This window comes from Euprymna scolopes, chromosome 33 (genome assembly GCF_053919585.1).
Source record: "Euprymna scolopes isolate OS-2025 chromosome 33, ASM5391958v1, whole genome shotgun sequence".
In the NCBI taxonomy this organism is placed as follows: Eukaryota; Metazoa; Mollusca; class Cephalopoda; order Sepiida; family Sepiolidae; genus Euprymna; species Euprymna scolopes.
Genome location: NC_136514.1, coordinates 56,932,435 through 56,956,973, shown reverse-complemented (window position 1 = coordinate 56,956,973; position 24,539 = coordinate 56,932,435). Strand labels below are relative to the sequence as shown.

The following is a 24,539-nucleotide window of genomic DNA, read 5'->3' as shown; positions in this document are numbered from 1 at the left end:
TCACCGCACAAGCAAAAGACCCTTGTGTATAAAATTAACAGTGGGTTTTTTTGATAAGACAGGGATGTGTTCGAAATGAATAAGGTGCTTATGCAGAGAAAGTATGGGACTATTCTTTGATAGTATTTTCAAGTCTTACGATATCTTTTGTTTATTAAATTGTTAGGTGAAGTAAAAAATAGTTACAAAACACCATCCTCATGTTAATAATGGGGTTTTAAATAATAGCCTTATCATTTTAGTACGGTACCTTCTTTACACAAATACAAAAAAATAAGGTCAACGTGACGTGAAGACTTACATACAAAAGGTGTTTATTCCAAAAGCCGTTCTTAATATGAGGAGGTTGGGGTATTTATTTTGAAAGCCGTTCTTAACATGGGGAGGTTGGGGTTAATACCTCTAAAAAGCAACTCTTTGCAAGTAAATTTTCAGTGGGACAACTCGGCCACATTGGCCAAAAATAATTTTATAAAAATCAACAGTAGGTTCTCTACAGTGCAATGTATTGTGAACTAAGTCACTATGGGGAGGCATGTGGAGCTTGTTCCCATTGCACTGCAATGTGTCCCTGACTAGAGCAGGCAGTCAATTGATTTGACTGGGGAAAAATGTGTGATTTCACTGGTTTCGATGACAAAAGTATTAGAAGTGTGGAACATTTATCCCGAGCAACGTCGGGTTTCCCTTGGTAATATATATATATATATGATTAGTTTTTTTGGAAAAAGAATTCCAGCAGAGTGCTCAATTAAAAGGAAAATCCAAATTGTAAGAGCGCATTTATATTTTGTGTACAGAAAGTTGTTAGTTGAGACAGATCATTGGTACCGTCGGTTTCAAGCCCGATAATAAGGCCCGTTTAAGGTATCCTTATCAAGCTCTCTTCAGCCAATATTCGTGGGAGACGAATATTGGCTGAAGAGAGCTTGATAAGATCTGTCTCAACTAACAACTTTCTGTACACAAAATATATATATATATATATATATATATATAGGACAATTCCGAATTGCTTCGTCTTTACAGACGTTATCTATCCCAATGCTCCCCACCAATCTCATCATAGTTTTCTGTTAATCGTCAGGGACACCCAAACCATGGGCCCGAAGAGGACTTTTCAGGCCAGCATTTGACTTGCACAGTCTGCCACACATATGGCAGACAAATTTGTGTGTTTAAACTGGTTTCACTTCTGATTCCGTTTTTTTGCGCCCTCTGCTCATGGCGTGTGTTTGTGTGTGTCATGGCATGTGTTTGTGGTTAATCTAAGCCGCTTTTGAGGGGAGCACACGCACGATTACAAGCCTCACATTTCCAACTGTTCGGTGCTAATGTAGAGAGTGATCCGCGTTATTTTTTAAAATTGTATTTCCAAGTTTGGTATACCCCAAGTTTAATTAAAGTTTTATGATATGTTTTTATGTTTTGTTTTTTTTATTCAATTGTAAGGTTAAAGTACAGAATAGGTACAAAACACCTTCCCCTCCCCATGTTAAGAATGGACTTCTAAATGATAACGTTATTATTTTAGCACGGATCACTCTCTGCATGAGTACCAACTGTTCAATTCAATAGGTAAAACCGACATTATATATGTTAAAAAAAAAAAAATTCGCTACATTTTGTGACCAATTCAATTCGCTACATTTTGTGACGGCTTGAAATATCAAAAAATAAAATATTAAATATGAAAAAAAAAAACAACATCTTTCATATGCTTCATAAATCCGTCATAACATTGAAATTATATATTTATACATAGCCATCACAAGAAATAATAACAAAAGAGACGGACATTTATTTAATTTACACACGCATACGAAACTGAATGAAAACATTGTTTTTCTGTACTTACTGGCTTGGTCAGTGGGATTCATATACTTCCCACTCTTGGTGGTATTGATAGATCTTCGCCCCATGATTACCAGGTTGTCTTTGCAGAACTCAAAATTAGATTTATAAGAATGAAAACAAAAACAAACGTCTCATTTAAAGTGTTAATATTGAGAAGGGGCTAACGAGGTAGCCATTATTAACCACGTGACATGCCGGAAATTAAACTGTAAACCGTGATAATTAATAAAGTTAACTAAAAAGCCATAAAAAAATAAAATTAAGGTAATGTAATCAAAATAGTGACTACTTGTATAGATTAGCTCCCATGGTTACCGATATTACCTCGGTAAAATTGGGTAACGAGTTGCAACCACAGTCGAAGGTAACGACATATAAAATGAAACTTCTTGAATTCCTGAAACGGAAAACGAAAAATACATTAAAAAAAAACTTTCCTGAATTATTTACTTTTTTCCTGAATTATTTACTTTGAATTTTTATTTTCTTTTGATATATTTACATTGTTACATTTTTTAATTGTTTTTTGTAATTGTTTATAGTATTATTATACAAAAACATCTTAAGTTTAGCCCACGGTTTATTTGCTTTTGTAAATGATTGCATTTCACGGAGACAGTTTGTTTGGTTCTTATTCAGAATTCAACCTAATTTTTTTTTTTTAATTAATATAGAAATTCCAGGAATGGTTTACTTGCCAATAACTAGAATTTTTTATTTATTTTTCAATTATATGAAAAAGAGTACAATAATATTGATTGTATTGTATTTTTCAAAATTTAAAAATAAATAAACTTTCTTAAAACTAATACTAGAAAACAATAATTACAACATAAAAACCAATAATTTATTTTTAAAAAATACAATGTAATTATGTAAATATATCTAAAAGAAAATAAAATAAAACAAAATCAAACGCAATATAACTAGATCATTGAGTTTTTCCGTTTTTCGTTTCAGGAACCCGAGTTTACATTGTCTGCTAGTGTCGTATCTTATTATCGAGCAAATATTTGTAGCTATAAAGACTGATCTATATAAGTGCTATTTTTTATTTAAAAATTAAATTTATTACACATAATTTTATCTTTAATATTGATTTATCTTTATAATACTTATCACAATGTAACGACATTCGTCAATGGTTATTGGATTGTAGTAGTATTAGTAGTTATAACATAGAAAGTAGGAGGAAATCTCTGCGAAAAGCAGGAGGAGGGATGCAAGTCGAATGAAAATAAAGGTGGCGCCCATCCATTCTATCCTCGATCGGAAGAGGTTACTGTGGTGCCAGGTGTGCGGGGATATCTGCAGATATACCTACGTCCAAAAATAAATACATGCCAATCATGGATACGGACGACATCTCAGTGCTAAAGGCTGACATAGACAGCAAGTTGGAAAAAGTGAGAGTTGTTTGTACCTATGTTTTTGTTTATATTTTTCTTTTTCCTAAAAAATACGCTTCTTTTTTTTTAATCTCTCATAATCAATAATCGTCTATGCATGTTTGTAATGTTGTAGCCCTGTTGATTAAATTAAATTCCATATTAATATAAATATCTTATTCGAACTTGTATGTAAAAACAAATCCCCCAAAAAGACACCTGATGAAGGCTGGAGGATGCTATGATCGAAACTTTACTGCATTCAATAAACGCTATTGCAACAAACAAGCACTGACCAAATGTTGGTGCACGTCCACAGTTCAACCTAAAGAAAAAAAAATACAGAAAAATCTTTATGGTGTATGAACGAAAATGTCATATTCCAAAAATCATATAAAATGATCAAATAGATTACTTTATAAAGATATTTTAAAACGATTTTTTTTTTTTTTTACATAGGCGTCACCACTTATCAAGGCCGAGAGGCAACTCAAGGATAAGGGTTAAAGAGTATACAGTAGTCAAAAGGACAATATAGTAATCTCTGCGAAAAGCAGGAGGAGGGATTAATGTGAAATCGTTTGCATTACAAAACTGATCTCGCGAGTTGGAATTATTGTGGATTTATCTACCGTTGTTTTGTTTTGTTTTTTCGAGATAGGAACGTGAGACAGCCCCTTTTTCCTTCCTCCTAAAATTTGATTTTCTACGTTAAAAATAAAACTACTCCATCAATTTACGTGATTTTTGGAATATGAAATTATCGTTTCGTGATGGGTACATCATAAAGATTTTTCTGTATTTTTTTTTTTTAATTAGGTTGAATTCTGAACAAAAACCCAAATGCAAATTCTATGAACAAAGCTTCTTTCCTAGAATTGCTCCCCTGTGGAATTCTGTTCTACTGATCTGCTTCCTAGCTGACTACAACATGGTCATCTTCAAATCCAATGTTGTCTCAATGACCGCCTTTCTCCTCGAGTGCCCTTTGACCTTGATAAGTGCTGACTCCCTTGTTAAAAAAAAAAGAAGCAATTTGTGCACAGTCATTTCTGAGGCAATACAATTTTTTTTTTTTATTATTAAAATGAAGTTCCTTCATCAGTACAGGTATTAGACACCAAATAGTAAATTTAAATATATGATTATGGTGAGGAAAGTTAAGGTTTATACAGCGAATTATATATATAGATTGATATATATTTGCTCTATTTTCATGAGACTAATTCTTTTTTTTTTTTTTTTTCTACTTTGTATACTGATTTCTGTGTATCTGTTTTTGATGCTTTATAACATCCGGTGTTATTTGTTTGTTTTAATATCTAGCCACTAATTCAAATTTCTCACTCTCCTATATATATATATATATTATTTTACATGGTAGTTACCACTTATGAAAGCCTGGAAGCCACTCGGGGATAAGGGTTATTGCGTATACAGTAATCAATGGGATAATATCGTAGTAATCGTTAGTAATGAAGATTTGATGAAGCTTCTTACTTAAGGGGGCAGTTTATCAGGAATTTGTTTATGTTGGACTTGAAGACATCCAAGTTGTAATCAGGTAGGAAACAAGCAAATGGAAGAGAGTTCCACAGGCGTGCACTTCTAAGAAATAAGCTTTGTTCATGGAATCTTTGTTTTGATTTAGGCACAGATAAAGAATGGTGAAAATTATTGGCAGTGGTTTCAGCTAGACAGGTGTTTTTCTTGAAAGATTGGCGAGGGGGGGGGGCAGAGATTGGAGCTCAGATGTGCACTTGCCATGGAAATAACGATAAAACAAAGACAGGCTCGCAACGTCTCTTCTGTGGGAGAGAGGTTGCAAGGAAGAGAAAAAGGCATCCCCCACTAAGCCACAAAGTCTATTTTGTACTCTGTCAAGGCAGGATAGGCTGTTTTTAGCAGGTCCTGCCCAGATGTGGCAGCAGTATTCCTTCCTTGGACATAGTTGGCTTTTATATAGATAGAGAATTGTATCAGCAGTGAAATATCTTCTGGAGCGGTAGAAGGATTCTACCATTTTTCCAGCGACCTTAGCAATAGACTTGATGTACGTGTTCCATTTCAGATCAGGAGTAAAGGTCAATCCCAGAAGCTTGTCAAAACATGCTTGGTTTTAGATGCATTAAAAGTAACCAGCCACCTCTTCCCTCGCTGTACTACGCGCTCAAGATCAGAGGAGAGAGAATCAGAGAGAACTTTGTCATTTACGGCCTTTGATGTGTTGCCATAGATAGCCGTGTCATCAGCATAGATGTCAACGAATGATTTAAGTATGTGATTTAGGAGATCATTGATGTAGATCAGGAAGAGAGTTGGGCCCAGGATAGACTCCTGAGGGACTCCAGCATTAATACTGTGGGCCTCTGATTTCTGCCTATCAACCATTACTCTTATGAGCCTATCAGAGAGAAATGATTTAATAATTGAGAAAACATTTCCAGTTATACCGTAGCTGGAAATCTTGTGAAGTAGGCCTTTGATATGTCGAGCAATTGCCCTAGAAAGGAAGCCTTTGTCGAGAGATTCACTAATCCTATGAGATATAACCATTAGCACATCTGCTGTAGATCTGGCAGGACGGAAACCATGTTGCATGTCACTAAGAAGGGTATTTCTGCTGAGGTGGTTGACTACTTTTTTGTATTTAATATGGATTCCAGCAACTTACTCATGACACACAGGAGACTTATTATATATACTCATGACACACAGGAGACTTATTATATATATGTATGATTTCAGAATATGAGAGATTATATATATAAAAGCGAAAATATTTGTGTGTTTGTATGTCTCGCAAAAACTTTCGACAGAGACGACGGATTTTCACGAGTTCGGTATCGTTTCATTTTATAAGCTCGACATCTTAGACGACAAATACTGAAATATTGGGCAAAAACATTCATTCCTTCATCCTTAACGGCTCACTTTTTTACAGGGAGGGATGAAAAAAAATGGTATCTTCATGACAAGATGGCTTTACACAGGCGTCAATACGCGCAAAAGACGTTGTACATTGAATTCGTTTTAAATGTTATAAAAACCGACCTACTTTCATCCACCCGTCTATAGCGCGATGGGTTAAGTGACAGCGTCATTATCTGAAGATTTCAGGTTCAATCCCAGTTATCAGATATACTTTTTTCTCGATTTTTAAACATTTAATATTGAAACGAGGTTATTTATACCATTTTTTTTTTCGCTTTTCGCTGTTTTTTTTTTTTTGTTTGTTTTTTTTTTTCCTTTTTTTGGGTTTTTGTTTATCCGATTGTTTTGAAGACGTTTTACGTCCGTTCGCTGTTTTATTAGTTTTTTTTCCGATTTCTTGAAAAAGTTTAAACAGATTTATTAATTCGCTTATCTTTGCCCCTCCCCCCTACATACACACCTCAAAACACCCGGGCAACGCCGTCCTTTTTTGGGGGGAGAGGGTTTGTTTTTCCGATTTTTTTTAAAGAAGTTTTCCGTTCATTCATTGGCTGTTTTTTTGTTTGGGTTTTTCCGATTTTTTAAGAAGTTCTTTACCCTCCCCCCCCCTACACACACACCTCCAAACACCCAGGCAACGCCGGGTACCCCCACTAGTATATAATAAATTCCAAAACCAAACAACATCGCAGCACACAAAAGCCATGACAGTCAACGAACCCTCATTTGGGCTCATCAGTTAGACACATCCGAACTTAGAATTGATGTCATATCTAGATTTCTTTTGATTGACTTCACACTATTCCATCCTCTCACGTGTTTGTTTATGCGAAACTAATAGCAGCAGACGTCAGTCGCCGGCTTCCCCAACTTCAGATCCCTCGGAAAACAGTGGTCGATCTACCATTTTGATCAAGGTCGGGAGAAACCATACTAACACACCCCACTAGGCATTATGTTTTGTTTATTTTTCTACCTTCCCGGACATTTTTTAGCCTCCCTCCCCCGAACACACACACACAAAAACATACAACTCCAAATCCCTGGACAATGTCGGGTATCCCCGCTAATCTATAATATAAATCTCTCCTGTCTGTTTAAATGTATGTTTGTATAAAACGTTCGACAGAGACAATGGATTTTCACAAGATCGGTATCATTTTTAAGTTCGACATCTCGGATGACAAATATCGAAAAATTAACCAAAAACATTAATTCCTTCACCCTCAACTGAGCAGTTTTCTTTTTTTTTTTTTCTTACATGGAGTTCACCACTTATCAAGGCCCAAGGGCCACTCGGGGATAAGGGTTATTGTGTGTACAGTAATCAATGGGATAGTGTAGTAATAGTATTGGAGAATTGATAAAGTGTCATTACTTAAGGGGGTGGTTCATCAGGAATTTGTTTATGTTGGACTTGAAGACATCCAAGTTGAAGTTGGGAGGGAAACAGGCAAGCAGAACAGAGTTCCACAGGCGTGCAGTTCTATGAAATAAGCTTTGTTCATGGAATCTACGCTTTGATTTAGGCACAGATAAGGAGTGGGGAAAATTATTGACAGTGATTTCAGCTAGTCGGGTGTTTTTTGAAAAAGATTGGCGAGGGGGCGCCAGAGAATGGAGCTCAGACGAGCACTTGCCATGGAAATAACGATAGAACAAAAATAGGCTTGCAACGTCTCTTCTGTGGGAAAGAGGTTGCAGGGAAGAGAAAAGGGCATCCCCCACTAAGCCACGAAGTCTATTTTGTACTCTGTCAAGGCAGGATAGGCTGTTTTTAGCAGCTCCTGCCCAGATGTGGCAGCAGTACTCCATCCTTGGACGTACTTGGCTTTTATATAGATAGAGAATTGCATCATTAGTGAGATATCTTCTGGAGGATCCCACCATTTTCCCAGCGACCTTGGTCACAGACTTGATGTATGTGTTCCATTTAAGATCAGGAGTAAAGGTCAAACCCAGAAGCTTATCAAAACATGGAGCCTCCCCTAGACGAGAGCTATCCATTTCAATTGATGCCAGACGGGGATCAGAGCGTTTATGATGTAGAGATAGGAGCTTGGTTTTAGATACATTAAAGGTAACCAGCCACTTCTTCCCCCACAGTACCACGCGCTCAAGATCAGAGGAGAGAGAATCAGAGAGAACATCATCATTTACGGCCTTTGATGTGTTGCCATAGATGGTCGTGTCATCAGCATAGATATCAACGAAAGATTTTAGTATGTGTTTTGGGAGATCATTGATGTAGATCAGGAAGAGAGTTGGGCCCAGTATAGACCCCTGAAGGACTCCAGCATTAATACTGTGGGCCTCTGATTTCTGCCCATCAACCACTACTTTTATGAGCCTATCAGAGAGAAATGATTTAATAATCGAGAAAACATTTCCAGTTATACCGTAGCTGGAAATCTTGTGTAGTAGGCCTTTATGCAAAACGTTATGGAAGGCCTTTGATGTGTCAAGAGCAATTGCACTAGAAATGAAGCCTTTGTCGAGAGATTCACTAATCCTATGAGATATAACCGTTCGCACATCTGCTGTAGATCTAGCAGAACTGAAATCCTATTGCGTGTCGCTAAGAAGGTTATTTCTGCTGAGGTGGTTGACTACTTCTCTATTTATTGTGGATTCCAGCAACTTACTCATAACACACGGGAAACTTATTAATCTGTACTGAGAGGGAGATGACTTATCACCTGAATTCTTAAATGCAGGGCATACTGATGAGGTTTTCCAGGGTAATGGAAAGCACTTCTCCTTAAGGCGACGCTTAAACAGTTTGGTAAGTATGGCAGCATATTGGCCTTTTTAAAGCCAAATTTTGTGAACTTGGCCTTTTTAAAGCCAAATTTTGTGAACTTGGCCTTTTTTAAGCAGTTTAGTCTTCAAAAATTGTATTTGGGCTTTTTTTAAAGCATAACATACAGGTTAACTAGTGATCGAACAAGCAGAATATTATATAGGTATAAATGTTAATATAAAGTAGTTAAAAATATCTTATAGATTTTCTTTTAGGTTATGTAAATTACTTAATCTACTCCTTAACTTAATTTCAAGGGCAAAGTACAGGATAGAGCAATAAAAGAAAACAACACTCCAGCTTTATTCTAAAACTTTTATTCAATGTAGCCATGTTCAGTCTCAATCAATGCCCCAATATGGGTCCGGAACTGGGAGCATGCCTCTAGCGCTAGCGGGAGCTTGGCTAATACTCAGCAGATGAAGGCAATCAGGCTGACTTTGGTGTTATTGGAGATCATGTTGGTAATATTCTCAATTTATGATCAAATGAAGTAGTCCAGCGTGTTTTTTTTTTTTTTTTTTTTTTTTTTTTTTACACAGTGATCACCACTTATCAAGGCCCGGAAGCCACTCAGGGATAAGGGTTATTGCAAGTACATTAAGTTAGTGAGGAGATTTGTTGAAGTGTTTACTTAAGGGGGCGGTTCATTAGGAATTTGTTAACATTGGACTTGAAGACATCCAAATTGTAGTCCGGAGAGAAGCAGGCAGACGGAACAGAGTTCCACAGGCGTGCAGTTCAGGTCAGAGTAGGAGGAGGGGCAGTGAGAGAAAGGTACAAAGTCGTAGCATGCCTTCTGAAGCCAAGCCTGGATCTCTTTGGACTTGTGGGCTGGCACCAGATTCTGTTATCACACCCAGGGTGTATCAGTGCCAAGTTGATTGTGCTAGGGGATCAGCACACTCTTCAGCATATCCAGGTGCACTTTGGATTATGCTGAATTCTATTAATGCATGGTTTCTAGATTCTGTATAATTGCATAGAATTTAAGATGAAAATATTTTAACACACAGAAATATTTTCATATATATCTCTACATATATATAAAAATGACTTTAGCAGTGTGTGCGCGCAAAAACTTTTTACCCAAACTCCTCTCTGAATTATTGATCTACAGAGTTGAAATTTGATAATTAGGGTATTCTGTAGCACACTTTTGATTTTGATTTGCAAAAATTGCTGCTAAAGGATCAAAATTGAAAATAACAATTGACTTTGGTAGGGTAAGTCATATAAATGATTACTTTTAAGTATGCTCAAAATTAAAACATACAAAGCTGCTTAATTTTTAACTTTTTGAATTCATCTCTCGATAGCTCAGATGGTAACGAAGTTGGAGAAATAACTATTAACTAAGCCTGGAGTGCTAAACGTTCTAGTTCCGTTTCTAGCAGTACCCAAATCACATATTGTATATAACTTTTTAAATTCTTACTATATGTTTGATAATAATCAGTAGAGAATTGACTCCATAACATTATTATCTGCATTGCGTATTTTACGATCAGGAAACGCCAGCTGGTCTGCTATTATTTAACTAATTGCAAGATGACAATTACCGTATATACTTGTGTACAAGTTTATCTGTTTTCACTTTTTATTTCTGTTTTTCCTTTTGTTTTTTTTTCTTTTTGTTTTTTTTTTTTTACTGAATCCGAATCTTCTTGCCAAGAAGAGCAATAAACAGTAAAAAAGAAAAGAAAAATAACAAAAAACAAAAGGAAAAACAGAAATAAAAAGTAAACACGGTCGACTTATACACAAGTATATACAGTAAGTAGGTAACATTGCTTTTAGTTGAAATTGACAAGTATGTAGTTAGCATTGCTTTTTAATGAAAAATCAACAATTTGACTGTCGGATTTTGCTATTATAACAAAGAAGAATCAAATTTTGTATGGCTTCATTGGTGAATCAGACTTTAATCTTGTTCTTGCCTGGTGATATTGTCTTCTGAATATTTAATAATCTTGCTGTTGTCTTTTATTTTCTCTTATAGGAGATGTACAACTTGTCTGTACTCAAAGAATCTCTAAATAAAAGCAACACTAACACACAGAATATGCTGTCCATACTAAACAGTTTCGAGACAAGATTGCGGAAGCTTGAAAACACTATTGTTCCTGTGTACCAGGAAACGGAAAACCTTCGAAGACGTCAAGAAAGTATCCTTTATCCTGATCTACCTTCCAGAAGAAACACATTTTTGGGGAGATGGGAAGGAGTCTATTATATACAGAGCAAACGTCTGTATGTCCAACTAAAACTTGAAAAATAAACAACAAACACCCACAAAGTTGGTACTTTTTTTTTTTTTAATCGGTGTAACCCTAGATATATAATATCTAAAATTTAAAGAAAAGGAGGCATTATTTGGGGGTTGAATGGTCATTTATATAATTTAATGTTATCAAGGCATGCATTCATCGTTTAATGTTATCATATCTGTTTTCCAACCATTGACTAAAAGGAAGAAAATCTGATTTTTTTTTTCATAGAGTTATTTCCTTTTTACCAACTCAAGTTGTGTGTATGTCGAGAGGGTAGAATTGGCTGGGTGAAGAAGGAAAAGTGAATTGAAAGGAGAGGGGGGGGGAACAGAGGAGAGAGTAAGAAAGAGGGATAGAAGTTATGTTACACTTTTGTCCTGGGTAATAACAGGTAGTCTTGCTAGTCTTCTTAGATTGCATTGATTATATTTTTAAAAGAAATTCAGATACACCTAAGCATGGCATTTTGTTGCACTGATCTTCTGTATAATGATGTACTAAACTCTCGGATCAACAAGTGGTTGGAATGGGTTAGCTATTCCATGCGACATTGCTCAGAACTGCCATGCATGCATGACTATGATCCAGTATATAGTGCAGAGCAAAGAAGCTGACTCAACCTGACTAGGATGATTGCCATTGTAACAATAAAAACAACTAAGATATAACAGATATGCAAGAAAGTTATGACTGTTCATGAATTACAACAATTCAGAATATAGTACAGATGAAAGGAGCCAGTTTAAGCTAATCAGGATAAATACCATTGCAACAAATTGTTAGATTGAACTCACAACGTCTAGCTAGAATTAATTTTAGAATATCTTTTTACGAATGTTATATCCACTAGACTCTGGAAAGAGAGCAATTTACTTTAGTGAATTAATTAAACGGATCAGTTAAATTCCTTGAAGAAGACCAAAAAGCAAAACAGCCATAACATTTTTTTAAATCCTCTCATAATTTCATAATCATTCAACTGTCAATCTTGACTTGAATTCACCAAACATTGATGCTTTTTGTTCCTTTTCCTTCGCAAAGCTCAGTCATGTTCTGCAAAACCAAAATAAAACCAACAATTTTTCTCTACAAAATCACCAAACCAAACCAAACATGGTAAATAAATATTTGAAGATATAAAGAACTTGAAATATAAAACTTTTTTTTTTTTTTTTCAAAATTACTGCATTTGGCATTAAATGACTTAAAAAGTGTTGATATGCTGTAAAACAAATCAATGAAACCAAACTTGTAAACCTTTATTTTTGAGTAGCCTTGATAAGTGATGATTACTTTTTAAAAATTAAAACATAAAGTTGTTGCCATTTGTCTTTTTTTTCTTTTTTTTTTTACATGGTAGTCACCACTTATCAAGGACCGGAAGCCACTCGGGGATAAAGGTTATTGCGTGTACAGTAATCAATGGGATAATATCGTAGTAATCGCTAGTAATGGAGATTTGATAAAATGTCTTACTTAAGTGGGCGGTTTATCAAGAATTTGTTTATGTTGGACTTGAAGACATCCAAGTTGTAGTCAGGTAGGAAACAAGCAAACGGAAGAGAGTTCCACAGGCATGCACTTCTAAGAAAGAAGCTTTATTCATGGAATCTACGTTTTGATTTAGGCACAGATAAAGAGCGGGGAAAATTATTGACAGTGGTTTCAGCTAGACAGGTGTTTTTCGTGAAAGATTGGCGATGGGGGGGGCACCAGAGATTGAAGCTCAGACAAGCACTTGCCATGGAAGTAACGATAAAACAAAGACAGGCTCGCAATGTCTCTTCTGTGGGAGAGAGATTGCAGGGAAGAGAAAAAGGCATCCCCCGCTAAGCCACAAAGTATTTTGTACTCTGTCAAGGCAAGATAGGCTGTTTTTAGCAGCTCCTGCCTAGATGTGGCAGCAGATCTCCATCCTTGGATGTACTTGGCTTTTATATAGATAGAGAATTGCATCAGCAGTGAGATATCTTCTAGAGCAGTAGAAGGATCCTACCATTTTTCCAGCGACCTTGGCAACAGACTTGATGTACGTGTTCCATTTCAGATCAGGAGTAAAGGTCAATCCCAGAAGTTTGTCAAAACATGGAGCTTCCCCAAGACGAGAGCCATCCATCTCAATTGATGCCAGATGGGGATCAGAGCGTTGATGATGTAAAGGAGCTATAAGGATGAAGCTTGGTTTTAGACACATTAAAAGTAACCAGCCACCTCTTCCCCCACTGTACCGCACGCTCAAGATCAGAGGAGAGAGAATCAGAGAGAACTTTGTCATTTTCAGCCTTTGATGCGTTGCCATAGATGCTCGTGTCATCAGCATAGATGTTAACGAATGATTTAAGTATGTGATTTGGGAGATCATTGATGTAGATCAGGAAGAGAGTTGGGCCCAGTATAGACTCCTGAGGGACTCCAGCATTAATACTGTGGGCCTCTGATTTCTGCCCATCAACCACTACTTTTATGATTATGAAATGATTTAATAATTGAGAAAACATTTTCAGTTATACCGTAGCTGGAAATCTTGTTAAGTAGGCCTTTATGCCATACCTTATCGAAGGCCTTTGATATGTTGAGCAATTGCCCTAGAAAGGAAGCCTTTGTCGAGAGATTCACTAATCCTATGAGATATAACCATTAGCACATCTGCTGTAGATCTGGCAAACGGAAATCAGGAGACAATGAATTTCTGCACCTCAGATCAATCCATTGCTCAGTTCTAGTGTCTGCTGTAACTGTGCAGGCCTATTTGTGATTTTACAAGAAAAACCATTTCTTTTCTTCCTTAACCCTGAAACAGATATTGACAAGACGATGGCTACGTTGGATAATGTGTTAGGTTATTACCATGTGGCTAAAGATTTGGAATGTGTCATCAAGGAAGGGTACGTTTCAATGTTAAACTTTTTTATTGTTTCAGTTGGTGCTAACCCTGACATAAAACATACGAAATGTTGATGTTGTTTTTTTCCTTCTCTTTACAAAACTCAATCATGTTCTGCAAAGTTAAAACCAAAAGCAACAATTTTCCTCTACAAAACAACAAAATCAAATGCTATGAATAAATGTTGAAAGAATTTTGAAAATAATTTTTTCCTAAATTACTTATTTTGGCAATAAATAACCCAAAAAATCTTGATATGCCATAAAATAAAGCAATCGAACCAAATATTATGAATAAATATTTGAATGCATTTAAAGAACTTGAAGTTTAAAACCTTTTTCTGAAAAATAACCTGAAAAATATTTTGTTAAGAAAACAATCAAACCAATCAAATTATTTACATTTTTGGAGAATTTTTTCCCCCTGAAAAATCAGTTTTTGCAGTGAGATAAAAGATGTGTAAAATTTGAAATGGGAAAACAATTTTTGAAGAAAAGGAACAACAAATGTGTATATTAATTGAACAATTTTACTTATGAAAGTAATAAAGAATGCTATATAAACAGATATTATATGATGTATAAACGGATATTATATGACGTATACATCAGAAAAAATGATCCAATAGATCGCTGAGAATTTTTTATTAAAAATATAGAAATTCAGGGCCATTTTTATTGTCTTTTCCAAAAAAATTTATACATATTTCATTTTAAGGGGGTTTAGAGTTGTACTTAAAGATTTAGGACCACTTTCATTATCTTCCTGGGTAAATTTGACAAAGGGATACACATACAATACAAAGGATTTTATGTAAATTTTCTCACCATTCTTTCTATAGGAAATACGCAAACACAGACATTGAGTTTTATATCTATTTATATTCCTATAAATTTGGGGTTTCTTTGTGCATGTATATTCATATTAAAAACCTTTTTTTCTATTTATTTAAAAAGAAAATACAACTTTATATATGGGTCGTAGAATTGCATTCATCTGCAAAATATCTAGCTAATTTACATATTCTTTTAAACATTTATTGTAATTAATTGCCTATTAGTTTTTTTCGTTTTTTTTATGAAATAATCATCTTTAGTTGACTATTATGTGTAATTATATTTATGCAGATATTCTATATGATTTATACTTGCATAAAAAGCTTATAGTAAGCACAGACCACTTTCTATATATAATTTATGTATGTGTGTATATATATATATATATATATATATATATATATATATGCGTTTAAAAAAATTGCCTACCAAACTCCTGTGTCAGTTTTTGATCTACAGACATAAAACTTAATATATATGGTATTCAAACCCATACGAAACTTTGTATTTGGGTTTTAGCCAGTGAAAATGACAAAAAATGGAATTTGCCAGATGAAGATCGAATGATGGCATTACAAATATGCATGGGCAACGTAATAGCTATTGGTTCATGTTTTCATTTTTAGCCTAGCACCAAATATGTCTTCATAGCTCAGGCATTAACGTCAAAGGAAAAAATAAATCATAAGCTAAACGTTTTGGTTTTGATTCTTAGTGGTGGCGCACAAGCCATTTTTATTCATTTATTTTTTTAACTTTTTTAAATCATTATATATTGGATCCAATATAATGTGACAATAAATAATCTATATATATATAAAAGCGAAAATGTGTGTATGTACGTATGTATGTTCGCTTTTTGTGTATGTCTGTAAAAGGCTTTTTTCGCTGGACTTTTTGGTCGGCTCATTCCTTCTTAAAACTTTATATCGCGTCTAAATGATAATACCTATGAGTTACGAATGGGCGTCGCCTGTCTATTTAATTTGCCTGACTTTCATGTGCTATTTTTTCCAGGTCAAACATCATGCGAATTAAGGTTTTCGCACCTGTTAATTTCATTTTATAAATGTTAAATTAAAAGGTTTTTCATTCCTCTTCTCTCGTGACCGAGATAGCTAGGTCCCAGGGGTTTTTTTTTCCATTTCGTTTCCATCTCCACGTCAAAGGTTCAGGGTTCAAGCCTATTTTTCTACTAAAACTTTTTTTTTTCTTTTACACCTCCAAACACCTGGTCAACACCTGGCCAACATTTTTTTTTTTTAAAACAGGGTTGTTTTTGAACCCCCACCCCCACCACACACACCTACAAACACCCGGGCCACACCGGGTACCCTCCACTAGTCTATATATATAAAAGGCAAATGCGGCGTGCGCATTTCTTTATGTCTCCAAAAGGCTTTTTTCGACGACGGTCTCGGGGTCATTAGTATCACTTAGAAGTGTTTATATTCCCCCTAGATCATAATATCTAGGATTTGGGAACGCAGGTCGTGTCTAGATTTATTTACAGCGAATTTTACAAAATTATTGTTATTTTGGCTTCTCACGTGTTGATTCGGCTTTTTCGTATAAAAAGCGAAACTAATTAAAAGCTAAGACATTGTTCTCGGCAATCGCGCCGGGAACGTAGCAATCAGCTTTAATGCGAGGAAAATTCCTTATATCAGATGATTGCTATTCAATTTGGACAATCCCCTTTTGATGGGGAGCTGGTTTCTCCCCAACATATTGGGGAAACAAAACATAGCCAAAGTTGAGTAAACAGACCAAAAAGTTGAGTAAACAAACCAAAAAAAAAAAAAACCTGCCTCGCAGTAAATGTTAACTCCATTACTTCTATTTGACCTCATTAATGAGGTCAAATAGAAGTAACGGAGTAAACTTTATTGCGGGCACCTGTCAATTCAAACATCTTTCCGTTACTATTTCTTGGTGGGCGAACGGTTAACGTTGCACATTTTTTTTTCACACTTTATTATTTTCCAACTGCGCCTCAAGGTTTCGACTTCAATTCTTCCTACTTACCTACCAAAACTTTGTTTGTTTTTTTTTTTTAAACAAACACCTAGGCAACGATTTTTTAGTATTCTTTTGTTTTGATTTACCCAAAACCACACACACCTCCAAAACTCCCGGGCAACTAGTCTAATAATAAATACGAAATCTGCATTAATCAAAATATCATTTTTAAGCATATTTTACAGCTGGGCAATGCCGGGCAGCCTGCTAGTATATATAGAAATTTTTACAACTGGGAGAGTTAATATAAAATGAGAAGGATTCTATCGTTTTCTGTAGCATTGAATATTCTCATTTTATTGTCTGCTAATCAAATGCAGGGGCAGATAAGTCTGAGCAGATGAATGAAAATTTCAAAGGCAAACAATCCAAGAGAAGCTATTAAAGTAGATCTTCTAGTATCTAGGAACATCTACAGAGAAGGGAGTGTGGTTTTGCTGTGGAGTTGGTCAGGCATATTTATGTTGCTGGAGTACAACTGCAGTAAGTTTGTTGGAGCACATTCCATGCAAGTATTTGTAAAATATGCACAGAGATGCAACACTGGTGATGCAGCAGGTGAAGGGGATTCTATTTCTCAGAAGTTTATAAATATTTGGTAAATGTTACCATTGTTTAATTATTTATTTATTTTTTTTTTTCAATTTTTGAGAAGATGCTTGATAATTTGGGTTATGTAGTTTATTCAGACGACTATTTTCATTTTTTTCTTTTAAATGCCATTTTTTTAATCACAGACTTTCTTCAGTTACATCTTTTCAAACACTGGAATCTACACTGAATTTTGACCCAAACCATTTTTGTTAATCCATGGAGGAGGTAGATTGTTCTTGTTTTGCCAGCCATGTTATTTAACTGTGATGTTAAAAGTAAGCATTCTTATTACAAGTGATAATGACTAAGAATAATATACTAATCAATTAACACTTTGTGGCAAAGATTTGTTTCTATACATAGCTGGCAGAACAAGAACAATCTATCCTCATTAAAGAAAAGGTTCTGTGTGAAATTCTTTATAGGTTCCTGTATTCAACGTAAAGATTCTCAAATTCAAACTAACATCAGCAGAAATGTTGTAAATATAACACTGAGGACGAGAATCCAAATAATGTGTGGTTAATGTTATTTAAAAATTGTGTCCTTATAAGCATTTATCATATTTTCTTTTTACAATCTTTTTATCTAGTCCTCTTGCCAGTGGGTTGGATAAATATCTGGAGCATATGGAATGTGTTCTCAAAGCTGTTCGCTATTTTACTGAGCATAATCCATTGGAATTAACTGAAGTGGTAAGTATTCTATGAATTTCTTTTTCATAATCATAACACTAGGCAACAATGTTTTTCCTTTTTGAATGTTGTCTAAATTTCTACAACTGATTTTAGGTATTTTTGCACTACATGACATCTGTTTCTCTCCATCAGGTCAGGTTTTTGTGCTAAGTTGATTTGAAAAAAAAAATCAGATCTTGGGACAAAATTGATTACATTTTTGTGTCATTATCAACTGATTTTTGTCAGCACATATCATCCTAAGTATGTTTTTAAGAAAAAAAACTGTTTTGCCAACAACATATATTGATTACCTGATAGGAACATTGATTACTGTAAATTGAATGATGGGTATTGATAAAGATAAGTATACCAGCTTCATCATTGTTTAAACTTCAGGGCTTGAATTTCCGTTTCTTTGAACTCCCGGAATGCTCAGTGGCAGGGAGATCTCTCTTCAGATTCCAACAGTAGTCAGCCATCATGACTGCATCTAAGTGACCCTGATACCTAGTCTCCATCTGTTTCAGGTCCTGGTGAAATCTTTTTCCCTGCTCATCACTCATTGAACCCAGGTTCTCAGGAAACCAGTCCATATGCAGAAATAGGTAGTGCATCTTCACACTCATGTTGCAGCCCAGGTTTCTGCAAGCAGTCAGCATGTTGTTGACATGTTCTGTGTCGTTTCTGGCGTTATTGTTGCCAGGAAAGTTCTTCATTATCAGAACAACTGCCTTGCACGCTTCCAGTTCCACTTTGTTCATTGTTTTTTCAAACTCTGGATCTCTGATGAGCTGCCGGATCTGAGGACCTTAAAAAATGCCAGCTTTCAATTTCTCTATGGTCACTCCTGGAAAAACCTGGCACAATAAGTGAAGCAGTCACTGTTCTTGTTCAAAGCCTTGATGAACTGCTTGATTAACCCAAGCTTAATGTGCAGTAATGAGAAGCATATTCTGTCTTCGTCCACCAGAGGGTCGTTGATGATGTTCCTTTCTTTGCAAAGCAACAATTCCTCCTACACTGGCCAGTCCTCTTTTTTGTATGCTGAGTACCAATTGTAATTGGATATTTTAAAAATACATCTCTCTTTCTATGATCTTGTTTGGCCAATCAGAAATTTGTATTTCTCACTACTTGCCCTTCCTCACACACGCACACACACACACTGCAGCCCCATTACTCTCTAACATAATGAAATATGTGGTTTTGTGATTATGTTTTTCTGAATTGTTTAGATTTGTTTTGAGTCAATTGTTATAGTATATCATTTTTTGTAATTCAATGCCAGAACATGATTTATTATTTATCTACGTGGAAGAGAGTTGTTTGTCTGTTGGTGTTTCAGCTAAAAGTAAAATCTACACAAGACACACCTGATATATTTTTGTTTTCAGTATTGACTAAACTTCATACACAGTATCCCTGCTAATTATGCCGCAATAGTAGTCCACTACAACTAAGTGGCACTGTGCCTTGTTTGGGGTGAAGTAGCAATAAAAATATTTTTTTAACAAAAAAAAAAAAAGTCGTAGTAGGCGGCAGGCAAAAACCTGTACCGCAAAGGAGGAAAATAATGTGGAAAAAAGTGACATCTTTGCTGTTGCGTCCATTGCCAAACCGGAAGTGACGAATGTTTAAATTAAGGCTAGTCAATCAAAAAGAGGGGATAACTTTCGAAAATAGCAGAAAAAAAAGCGACCTCCCCCTCCCTGTAGAAAAGTGCCCAGTTGAGAGTGAAGGAATTAATGGTTTTAGCCAATTTTTTAATATTTGTTGTCCGAAGGGTTAAGCTTCAAAACAATACCGATCTTGTGAAAATCCGTTGCCTCTGTCGAAAGTATTAGCCAGACATACATACATTTAAAAAGACAGGTAAGATTTATATTATAGACTAGCCTACAAAAGGTATTTTTGGCCGTCATTCTCGGTTGGCTCGCTCCTTCTTAAAACTTTTTATATGCTGTCTAAATAATAATATCTACAACTAAGGAACTCGGGTTGCAGTTATCTTTAATTTACCCGACTTTTACAAGCTATTTTCGAGATATTTTTTGATCGCCGCGTAGCGGGGAAAACAGAAACTGGCTTCCAGTGCGAAACTAGGTCAAACATCACGCAACTTGACATTCTCGCACCTGCTAATTTCGGTTTATAAACGTCAACTTAACACACATATTAATTCATCTGTTCCCGTGGTTGAGATGGTTAGGTCGCAGGGTTTTTTTTTCCATTTTCTTTCCACCTCCGCGTCAAAGGTTCGAGGTTCAAGCCTACCACTCTACTAAAACTTTTTTTTTTCTTTTACACCTCCAAACACCCGGCCAACGTTTTTTTTTTGTTTTTTTTAACGGGGTTGTTTTTCTACTTAATAAAAAATACTTTGCAGAAAATTAGTATCAAATTATAATTTCTTTTATTTTTAGGGAGTAAGTGTTTTTAAGCAGTGTTTTTCTTCTAAAATTATAGTTTTAAAATCAGATAACCCACAATGATTAATACGAGTAAATAAGGAAACTCCTTTAAAGGTTTTTCGTTATTTGTTCATCTATGTTATTGTGCTAAAATAACTTTATTTAGAAAGCCATTCTTAATATGGGAAGGAGGTTGTATTGTAACTATTTTGTACTTTCACCTAAAAATTTAATAAACAAAAATATCATAAAAATTAAATTTAACTTGAAAATACTATTAAAAATAGCATAGTAACATAGATGCACAAGCACTGGTTTTTCAAACTCTAAACACTAAACACTCGTTTAAAATGGCAGAGCTACAGCAAGAATAAATCTCTTTATGGATAAATTTATGTTATCGAAGGAGGAGCTAAAATCTGCTAAAGATGTCTAAACTAAATACTACTGTGCCTCTGATTTGGTTTGGTCCTCTCTCTTCAATATATCTAATTCAACTCTACAAAGTTTTTCATTATTTCTTATAACTAGCACTTATTTTTTTTACGTATGAAACTGGAACATAGCCTAAAAAAGTTTCCTTCAGTTATAATCCATTTATTATTTTACTTTTCAGATTAGAATGTCAGTAAAAGCACGACGTTCAGTTTTAACCCGTGGTTCACAAAATTTGCTGGTCCACCTTGTCATTTGGATGAAAGAGCACCCCAACTTCAGGACAAGTCATCTAGTTTAGTTATTTCCTAGAAAACAGTTATCCCAATAGTGAGATTTCTAAGTTAATTGCCAAGGAAATAATTAGTATTCAGCAAGCAGTTAATCCACAAATACCCTTGTTAAGGTAACATTATATAGGACAGAAGGTCAATATATTTTGCTATAAGAGGGCCAAACAGATTGACAGGAAATCTCTTGCAGCAATCAAAGTGAAAGAATGAAGGAACAGCTAGACAGACGGTTTGATATATCTTCTTCTAGCTGTAAACTTTCTGCCTTGAGATGTGATGACTTTGCAGTAAAGTGCAAGACAGAAAATTGTCAAACAAGGCACATAATTTGCACTTGTCCTCCTAACAAGGAGGTAAAATTAATTCTATAGATTCACCTGCAATTATGTTCCTTTTTTGTGGAAAATAAAATAATATATTGGTATTTATTATGTAATTTGGCTCTATTATTAAACATGCAAATTTTCCAATTTTCAGGTTCCACTAGAAGAACTGCCATTTACAGCAATTTTTAAATTAATTGATGGAACAAGAAAAAGCCTAACAATATTTACTGGTCCTTTGGGGAAACTTTGTATCATTAATTATCAAGATTTGCCTTAAGTAGAATTCTAAAAAATTAGTGTCCCTCCCGATCATCATCATCTGACAGCAAAGAAACAAATAATTTAAGTGTGAAGACCAGTGGCTGAGTATGCTGTTGGCATTTCTTGTGGAGAAGTTAACTTAGAAAATTGGGCCCTAGAATCAAGGAAGATGGCTAGCATAAGCCACAAGATTAATGTCTTTATGGACTAGAGTTGTCTCAAACACTATGATAAATTAAACATTCTGGTCTAATTTATCATCCAAGTGTATGCAGTTAGTTGGTTTGAGATCAAAACTGACAATATGTTTTTTTAACCAACAACAGTATATTTTAGTATGATTCAGAGAACAAAACAGTTAACTGAAATCCAAAGCACTGTTTTAAACTGTTCAAAATATAGTGCTTTTGCACTACTTCCAGAAAATATAATATCGATGATAAACTCAGATGAATTGGATGTGAGAGAAGAGGGCATTCAAACGATTTTGTCCATTAGGTAAATAAATATTTATCCATTAAATTTTATTAGTTTTCTTAATTTACCCAAACAATAGTTAGTTTTTTAATTATATTACATCGCAAAAATATAAAAAATAAATGTTTTCAAATAATTGTGTTGTTTTTCCAGAAATAGTGAACAACTCAAAAAAATGAAAAATATTACTGCTATCAATTTTGCAGCCACACACTGGTCAAATTTGATTGATTTTTCTCAAAAAGTTGTATATGGGCAGGAAGCAAGACATAGGCACATTATTACAGTCATCGTGCCAGAAAATTAAGCCTTCATTTTCCTCAAAAGGAAATTATACAGAACAATTTAGTTCTATTATAAGTTTATATTATTGCCTCTAATAAAAAATTGAAATACATGGTTCTGTAACTTGTATCAAGTTGTTATATTATGTAATACATCTCCACATATCTTTTTGAATTGTGAAATTTAAAAAGAGTTAGAATTAGCTTTTTTTACAATTTTTGTTTAATTAATGCAGTAAAGATGGAGATATTTTGCTAGTTGTGATTCATAATTAAAATTATAATTCATGTATTTATTTTTCTTTCAATGTATTTCATATAAATACATCAATTTTAATTGAATTTTTTATACAAATAGTGAAATTTCAAAGTCAGTGTTGTGAAAAATACAATGAAAATGAAAGATTTTTCAGCAGTTTTCTACATGATTTTTAAAACTAAATGCTCAATTTTCTGTTCAAGATGGGAATCTAATTTTTGGTATAAGTTCTTATCACATCAAATCCCAACTATCATCACCAGTGGCATGTTGATTTTCTGAAAAAAGTTGCAAATCGACCTGCCCTATTGTGACGTCATGGGCAGTCGAAATAACACTTTTTATGCAACGTCGTGGACACGAGAGTTGAATAACTTGCAAAAAATGTCAGAGAAAAAAGTGACCCCCTCCCCTGTAGAAAAGTGCCCAGTTGAGGGTGAAGGAATTACTGTTTTTGGTCAATTTTTCGATATTTGTCGTCCGAATGATCGAGCTTCAAAATGATACTGATCTTGTGAAAATTCATCACCTCTGTCAAAAGTTTTAGGCAGACATACATGCATACATACCTAAATTCATACAGACAGGTGAGATTTATATTATAGACTAATGGGGGTGCCCGGTGTTGCCCGAGTGTTTATAGGTGTGTGTTGAGAAAAAAAAATGTAGTAGGCATGTAGGTTTGAACCCAAACCCTTGACGCAAAGGTGGAAAAGAAAGTGTGAAAAAACCTGACATCTTACCGCTTGGCCACAGGAGACAGGAACTGAAAAGCATTCTAATTTAACAATTAAAAAGTTAAGTGAGACATGCGTAAATTTAATGAGGTCAAATGTCACGCCGTTGTGGAATGAAATCCTGCACTTAACTTTGGCTGCGAGGCCGTTTTTTTGGTTTTGTTTCCCTAAGATGTTGGGGGGGGGGAAGCTCCCATAAATAAGGTAGTGTCCAAATGATTAGCAATTGTCTGATATGAGGGTTTTTTCCACACAGTGATCAAAGCTAATTTCTTTCTGGACGTCCCCGGTACAAAGTCGGAAAGCTTGCATTGCTATCATTAGTTTCGCTTTTTTATACGAAAACCACAAACAGGCGTGAAGACAGAATAGTGGAAATTTTTAGTGTGTAAAAGTCACTCACATAAAATATATTTACAATCTTCTTTTCGTAAATTGGACATATTATAATCTAGGGAGTATATAAAAAATTCTAAGAATGAGTGACCCAAGTGCCCCCCCCCCCAGCCTTTGGCGGACATATGAAAAAAATGCACACACACGCATTTTCACTTTCATATAATATACTAGCAGGGCTACCTGGCATTGCTCAGGACCGTATAAACAATGAGAAATTGAAGTAGATTTTGAACATATTTGTTATTCTTCAGATAGAGGAATTTTTAATGTCTATGTATCATTTGCTTTTTCGAGCAAAAGAATATTTTACCTACCCTAGGACGGGTATTACACATATCAAATAATTCTACCTTACCTAGGATAAGAAATTTATAGCATGTATATGA

General features: G+C 34.9%; 2 protein-coding genes across 3 annotated transcripts in view; one reads left to right on the top strand and one right to left on the bottom strand.

The window, feature by feature from the left end:
- LOC145258230 (uncharacterized) overlaps positions 1–2,277 on the bottom strand; it is a 45,639-nt gene extending 43,362 nt beyond the window's left edge. The window contains exon 1 of the mRNA XM_080116184.1: positions 1,859–2,277. Within this exon, the coding sequence (XP_079972310.1) occupies positions 1,859–1,922 (64 nt within the window). The 5' untranslated portion in view covers positions 1,923–2,277. The remainder of the gene's footprint in view (positions 1–1,858) is intronic.
- A 730-nt stretch (positions 2,278–3,007) lies between these two features.
- Positions 3,008–24,539, top strand: part of LOC145258229 (exocyst complex component 7-like) — a 79,159-nt gene continuing 57,627 nt past the window's right edge. Inside the window, exons 1-4 of one of the 2 annotated variants that reach the window (XM_080116182.1) lie at positions 3,008–3,263; positions 10,985–11,150; positions 14,056–14,140; positions 18,184–18,286. In XM_080116182.1, coding sequence (XP_079972308.1) covers positions 3,198–3,263; positions 10,985–11,150; positions 14,056–14,140; positions 18,184–18,286 — 420 coding nt within the window. In that variant the 5' untranslated portion in view covers positions 3,008–3,197. The remainder of the gene's footprint in view (positions 3,264–10,984; positions 11,151–14,055; positions 14,141–18,183; positions 18,287–24,539) is intronic. The other variant, XM_080116183.1, reaches the window with a different exon arrangement.